At 37.4% G+C, this 7901-nt stretch overlaps 1 protein-coding gene across 1 annotated transcript in view; it reads right to left on the bottom strand.

Annotated features, from left to right (window-relative positions):
- Positions 1-5923: 5923 nt before the first annotated feature.
- The window catches only part of slc23a2 (solute carrier family 23 member 2), a 65850-nt gene continuing 63872 nt past the window's right edge, over positions 5924-7901 (bottom strand). The window contains 1 exon segment of the mRNA XM_067413396.1: positions 5924-7506. Within this exon segment, the coding sequence (XP_067269497.1) occupies positions 7253-7506 (254 nt within the window). The 3' untranslated portion in view covers positions 5924-7252.

Raw genomic sequence — 7901 nt, 5'->3', positions numbered from 1 at the left:
GGGAATCCCCCAAAACAATAGCCACTAAACTATAGGGGCAATGGAGGAAAAGGAACAGACAATACATTGAAGCTTAATTTTACCCGTGGTAAAATGTGACTAAATGTGCAAAAAGATAACCTACTGATACTAACTGAAAAAAAATAGAGTTAAAAAACTCTTTGATGTACAGCAACACTTTTCAACACTGATAATAATATGAACCATTATAATAATTGAGCACCAAATAAGCATTTTTAAAATGATCATTTGAGACTGAAGACTGGAGTAATTGAATGGAATGAGTTACATTTTAAAACAGAAAAGAGTTTTAGATTGTAATCCCCCCCCCCCCCCCCACGTCTACTGGAATTATGTGTTTTTTTCAATAATACAGTGTATACTTTTTTCTTGATTTACCCTGGAAGGATGGAAGTGAAATGTGACATGCCACATAAGTACAAGTACATTTTAACATGACCAAAAGACAGCTTAAAACGTTACCTGATATGATAAATACAGGTATACAGCTCATGAAAACCCCAAATTCCTGTCTCAAAAAATTAGCATATCATGAAAAGGTTCTCTAAACGAGCTATTAACCTTATCATCTGAATCAACTAATTAACTCTAAACACCTGCAAAAGATTCCTGAGGCTTTTAAAAACTCCCAGCCTGGTTCATTACTCAAAACCGCAATCATGGGTAAGACTGCCGACATGACTGCTGTCCAGAAGGCCATCATTGACACCCTCAAGCGAGAGGGTAAGACACAGAAAGAAATTTCTGAACGAATAGGCTGTTCCCAGAGTGCTGTATCAAGGCAACCAGTGGCACCTCCACTTTTGGGCTATAGAGAAGCAGCACTGGACTGTTGCTCAGTGGTCCAAAGTACTTTTTTCAGATGAAAGCAAATTTTGCATGTCATTCGGAAATCAAGGTGCCGGAGTCTGGAGGAAGACTGGGGAGAAAGAAATGCCAAAATGCCTGAAGTCCAGTGTCAAGTACCCACAGTCAGTGATGGTCTGGGGTGCCATGTCAGCTGCTGGTGTTGGCCCGCTGTTTTATCAAGGGCAGGGTCAATGCAGCTATCTATCAGGAGATTTTGGAGCACTTCATGCTTCAATCTGCTGAAAAGCTTTATGGAGATGAAGATCTCGTTTTTCAGCACGACCTGGCACCTGCTCACAGTGCCAAAACCACTGGTAAATGGTTTACTGACCATGGTATTACTGGGCTCAATTGGCCTGCCAACTCTCCTGACCTAAACCCCATAGAGAATCTGTGGGATATTGTGAAGAGAAAGTTGAGAGACACAAGACCCAACACTCTGGATGAGCTTAAGGCCACTATCGAAGCATCCTGGGCCTCCATAACACCTCAGCAGTGCCACAGGCTGATCGCCTCCATGCCACGCCGCATTGAAGCAGTCATTTCTGCAAAAGGATTCCCGACCAAGTACTGAGTGCATAACTGAACATAATTATTTGAAGGGTGACTTTTTTTTGTATTAAAAACACTTTTCTTTTATTGGTCGGATGAAATGTGCTATTTTTTTTTGAGATAGGAATTTGGGGTTTTCATGAGCTGTATGCCAAAATCATCAGTATTAAAACAATAAAAGATCTAAAATATGTCAGTTGGTGTGCAATGAATCTAAAATGCATGAAAGTTGAATTTGTATCATTACATTATGGAAAATAATGAACTTTATCACAATATGCTAATTTTTTGAGAAGGACCTGTATGTATGTACGTGTGTGTGTGTGTATATATATATATATATATATATATATATATATATGCTGATTATGATTACGTTTCATCATGCTGGCATGTGTAGAAAGTGTTAAACCATGTGCGCTACAACTAACCCCGGATTAGGTTGTGCCTCGCTCACCCCAAAAACACGTTCTCATTTAACTGTGGAAAATTTGGTAACAAATGGGTTAATGACACAGAGAGTGAGGATTAGATCATCATGGGTCAGAAAAAGAGCAAATCTGAGTTGGGAACGACTGATATCGTTTTAATCTCATGTAATCTGCTACCATCCATGATCTAGCCATCTGTCCAGAACACAGTTAAGGGGTTAATAAAGCCTAAAAAGCTCCAAAGTGTTTTGGGAGCTCAGGATTTAAAAATTAATAATACAGAGTAAGGTTTTGTACAGATATGTTCACCATTAGACAATTCTTGTAGGCCTAAAAAAATATTATAACATTTGGATCAATATAAGTGCTTCCTATATTCATAATGTGTTTCCAGACGACAACAAATAACCTGGTGTTGAAGACAACATCTCTTCATTTAGTTTTTATCTCTCGCTGTCCCCTCTGACTGCTTTCCTGATGCATCCGAGTCTGCTCAAGCTGTGTGTGTCTAATCATGTTATCTCAAGGCTGTTACGGTCAACACACACACACTGGACTGATGAGAGAAGCAGAAGTGAAGAACAGATACATGTGTAAACTGATATACTTAAAGAGTTTTTAAGGTCAGACAGAAGAGAGGACATTTTACTGTCAACTAAATAGTAACTAATTCAGACAAAAAAAAAAAAAAAAAAAAAAATCTTCTCAATCTTTTATTTGAAATTAATTACTTCCCCCCCCCCCACCCTGGTACGCTTAACTAATAATAATACAAAAAATAACTAAAGGTATTATTACTAAAGGTGCAGTAAACGCTTTCTGAGAAATGCTGTTGATATTTATTAAAAAAAAAAAAAAAAAAAAAAAAAAAAAAAAAATCACCAAAACAAACATCTCTACCCAAAAGGACCACACCCCTATCTTGATAGCCACGCCCCCAAATGCATAAGGCACCTCCCTCCTAATGTGTGTATACGCCCCTCCCTGCTGATTGGCGACAATTGGAGTGCTTTGGTGATCAGTCCAATCCCTTTTCAACAGTGTTTCTCAGAAATCATTTACAATACCTTTAACAACAATAACAGTTCCATTTTTTTAAGTAGACATGATACACACACAAACAAATACACATAAAAAAGACAAAAGACATTATGATTTGCTCAGAAACATCTTATTAAATATTTTTAGGAAGATGGAACAAAACAATTTCTGCTACTAACAGGAGCGGCAATGGCTGGTCCAAGAATATAGCACATTCTGCACTTAATATATATATATATATATATATACTGTATATTCTTATATTTATAATAGTCTCAAAGCATTGCTAAATCTATTAACATGAACAGGAAGTAATGTTAGAAAAATACAATATGACAACAGTCTAGTTAACAAAAATACTAGATAAAAAAAAGACAACAACAACAAAAAGATTTTGTTTTACTCTTAAATAATAATGTAACAAAATGGTGCGCTTCGCAGCATGATTTAAGATTATATGCATTTTTTTCCAAACATCCTTTTTGTTTGTAAAAACAAAATGATTTATATATATATAAAAAAAAAAAAAAAAATACAAGAATAAAACATAAAAAAAAAAGGATATTACTATTGAGATCGACCAAGTATATTCTTCAGATATATCCCCCCTCAAAATAACTGAAGGGTTGTTTCTCTTTAACACACCGACATGTTACAACCTTTAAATCTCAGCAGATCCTGGGATTCATCACAACTGCTTCAGTTACCAAAATATTCTCATATCAAAATCATATTTAGCATCAATATTGTTTCAGTGTCAGTAATAATGTGAATCTTGGCCAAAGATGGATGTTAAAATAAAAAAAGACTCATGCTCACCAAGGCTGCATTTATTTTATTAAAAATACAAAAAAAAAAAAAATCTAATAGTGTGAAATATTATAAAAATGGTTTCCATTTTAATATATTTTAAAATGTATTTTATTTCTGACGCAAAGCTGATTTTTTTAGCATCATTACTCCAGTCTTCAGTGTCACATTATCCTTCAGAAATCATTTTAAAATGACTTGCTTTTCAAGAAACATTTATGATTATTATCAATGTTAAATGTAATGTTAAATAACTTTTCTATTTTAATATATTTTAAAATGTAAAGGCCAAACTCACTTTAAAAACAGAAATAAATGCAGCACTGGTGAGCATAAGAGACTTCCAAAAAACATGAACAATCTTACAGATTAAAAAACATTTGATAAAATCCTTATTACTCAACAAAAAATACAAGTATGTATATGTCACGGCCATAAAAACCTTTATGATTGACAGATAAATAAACATCACAAGATGTAAAAGGTCATTTATAAGTGGTCATATTCTGTTTTCAATAACAATACAATAAACTATTTAAGGATAAAAGTGTTAGGAGATGAGGACTGACACCACTGCAAGCACTATCGGTGTTAATGGAAGGGGCTTTAGAGGCAAACCGCACACTTTCTCATTTACTTTGGATTCTCCGTCACAATCATCACACCACACTTCAGAGCGCTGAATGTTTCCGAAGAAAATCTTTTAGAAACAAAAAGTGCTAGAGTAATGGAATCCTTATGACCTACAGTATGTTGCATGTTTTGACATTGAGTGATTTGGATTGTAAATCTTATTCCACTCGATTGCTGCAGCACTCTGTTCCAAGTTTTCATAAGTAAATACAGTACAATAAGTCATTATCGCCTTGAATACATCCCTCAGATCTGACTTTTAGGTCCCAAATACTGTCACCTAATTATCCTTTAAACAAGTTAAAACACTCTGGGATTGGTTCTTTCCTGTGATAATGCACAGATTTGTTTTGTTTTTCTTCTCTCTTTAAATAAGGCTGAAAACAAAGTAACATTTGTAACATTGTTACCAAGCACAAGAGTGAAGGTGATGATACACAGGGCAACTTCACAGGGCCCACGGACAATCTAAAGTATCCAGATAGAAATTTGTTGCCCATTCTCATTGGGAAAGTGCCCAAGCAACATCATTGCCCCGTGTATCATGCTCTTGAGAGTGAGAGAGTGAGTGAGAGAGAGAGTGAGAAAAAGAGATAAAGAGAGAGAGAGTCAGAGAGAACTCAAACATGTTAGTTGGAATGACCCACTGAGGAAGCACCAGTTATGTTGTAAATATCGAGACTGTGGTAATATAAAACAGCAATTTCTTTCTGCACCAAGCTGACAAGTTGCAACACGCAACAGCAGATCAAATCAAACATTTAGAGTGGGGAGTTCCTTCTCCCATTTCCTGCTTTCGATCTTACAGGCAGCAGAGGATTTGCACAAAGATAGTAGATGTAGTCCATATAAATAAATAAATTACACACCAACAAAAGAAACTCTGCATTTGAAGTGGATACAGTATGAGATGGCAAGCCTCTGATACAGATACAACCATCAGATGGAGCTCTAAATGAGGCTATCACAGAGGTGAAAGCACAACTGCGCAATATTAAATCAAGTAAGGCTCTTTCGGACGGACTGCTGACATCAGCGGTCATGAAAATGAGCCATGACATCAGGGTCTCCCAACCATATCGCAGATGCTCAAAAAGGGGTTTCAACTGGTTAAGGACAACTGATAGTGTACAATTAAAGACGTTTTTGTATTGTATGTTACTGTAAAGAGCATAAAATACCTGTAAACAAACAAAAAAGAGAAACGAAGGTTTTAGTTATAACTAAATATTAATGAATAGCAATTATTGTGATAACGCAGTATAAAGGACAATTCGCTAAACGCCGATCGACTCGGACAATCAGCAGATTGCGGTACATCGCTTCTCAAACATTCCATGACTCGACGAAGGTGACTGAATATGTTCAGTGGGGTGACACACTGTCAAAACCCGCCAAAGTGTCTCGGCATTGGCCGGCATCAATCGATGCAGTGTGAATTGGACTTAAAAGGATAGCTTACCCAAAAAATGAACATTCTGTCATCGCTTACTGCGCCTCAAATTCCAAAACTGTATGAATTTATAAGATATTTTGAATAATATCAGTAACCAAACTTGAAGTTGTTCCAATACTATGGAAATAAAATGGGGGTTTGGTTACCAATATTCTTCAAAATATCTTCTTTTGTGAGAAATGATAAGGGCGAGTAAATGGGTGAGCTATCCCTTTAATAGGATCTATACAGTTCCCGATGCCTATTACTGTCCTTCCTCTCCGTGTCCAAAAACAAACCACATCTGCAGTGCTTATGGGACCTACATTATAAACCACATTCACTTGACCAGCAGTGAGGAAGTGCCACCTATAATCAGACAAATGGCCATAAACGTGGCACCCAAAAAAGGGCCAATAGACTCTGACAAAAATAAAACATTTTCCCCACATCTTTCAAAAAAACTGCCTGAGTGCAACCATCCTTCCAGTCTTCCTTCGTTTGCAAACCTATACATTCGTCTTTCGTGTCATTTTACCCACTGCATAGCTATCTGCCTAGTGTATGCCTCTGAAACGTGCAATCACTACAATTTCGAGATGGCAAAAACAGTATTTGTTACTGTTGAAAAGAAACACCCCCTTTAACTATTTACCAAATTAGCAGCTAACTAACGACATTAACGACACGGCTAAAACATACATTTGTATGACGGATTCATTTTCCTTATATTTAAGGCATTAGGACTTAAGTTTAATTTCAAATTAAGTACATGAGCATTTGGAAGCAAGACTCGGACACTGGAAGTTAAATTAGGAACAAGCAAACTACATTTTGTGCGTTAATTCAAGCAGTGCAATTCAAACATAAAGCACAATAACCTTGCATCACTAAGAAAACCTTCCGATCCACTCGCTTCAACTGTGCCATGCATCAAGCGAGTGTGGGCATGTTTGTGTGTTATGAACGTGAAGGTGTGTGACAGTGGCCACTGTGTGCACACAGGCACTCGTTAGCACGTCATTAAATCTCAAACACATCCGATTATCTACACACTAATGCTTTGCGCAAGACGGACCGTTGCAGGTCAGCCAAAAAAGAAGGAACACTGATATTGGAAATTCGGTAGATTTTCCATCTATCAAGTCTCTGTTGTCATATCTTCCCACACAGAAAGAGATGAACAAGTTCACTCTGCATTGCATTGCATCCACTCGCTGTTGTCATGGAGACACCTTCAGATCAGTTCCCAAGCTGCTGCGCTGTCAGAGTTTTCAACAGCCGTGTTCACAAACAGAAACCAACTTCAATGTTGATGACAAACTTGATGAGTGGATCAAAAAGGATAGAGTTTTTAAATGTTTGTTGGATGAAAAGAGATTATAGCTAGTTGTTTATCAAGGGACTGGACTGCAGATTTCACTGACTGGGTGGAATGAAGCCTTGTGATGATCATCTAAAAACCTACCAGTGTTAAACACTATACCCCACTTTCTCCCAGTTCAGGCTTTGTTTGCATTTCGTCCTCTCTCCTGTCGTGGCGCTCATGGCAGCTGCGGGTGAAGATGCTCCATTGGTAGCCAGCGAAAGTGGGGCTGATTGGGAGGTACGTGAAAATGCGATGGCGCCGCAGGAAGTCCATACCAAACGGAAGGTCGTAAGACTCCATTCTGTCCCGTTTAGATGCGCCGTTTCCACGATTCATCTTACGGATGCCCCTTTCCTCAGCGGTGCCTGGAAAAATATAGAAACAGAATGTTTTATTCATTTATATTAGGGCTGCACGATCAATTAAAAATAACATTGAAATTGTGAAATAGCTTAGTGCTTTTTCAAATCGCAAAGGCTATGATTTAATAAATGAATAATGCGCTGTATGTTTCAGAATGAAGCGTGACACTGTGTTCTTTTACACACGTGCAGCTCATGATCCTGTGTCTTGGAGAGGCTTCATTCACAGTAAATGCTGTTCCACAAAAACTCATCTCTGCATCTGCTGAGTTTGGGTTACTTATAATGTGCATTTGAAAACACAACATGCAAACTATCTTCGGGAGGTGCTCGTAATGCACTCGTCCCGCCATTCCTCACACACTGCGAGCTGCGACCATATGACCAATAATTTCCAT

This window comes from Pseudorasbora parva, chromosome 13 (genome assembly GCF_024679245.1).
Source record: "Pseudorasbora parva isolate DD20220531a chromosome 13, ASM2467924v1, whole genome shotgun sequence".
NCBI classification, from domain to species: domain Eukaryota; kingdom Metazoa; phylum Chordata; class Actinopteri; order Cypriniformes; family Gobionidae; genus Pseudorasbora; species Pseudorasbora parva.
The sequence above is the reverse complement of the archived record's forward strand: the minus strand, read 5'-3'. Positions and strand labels throughout refer to the sequence as shown.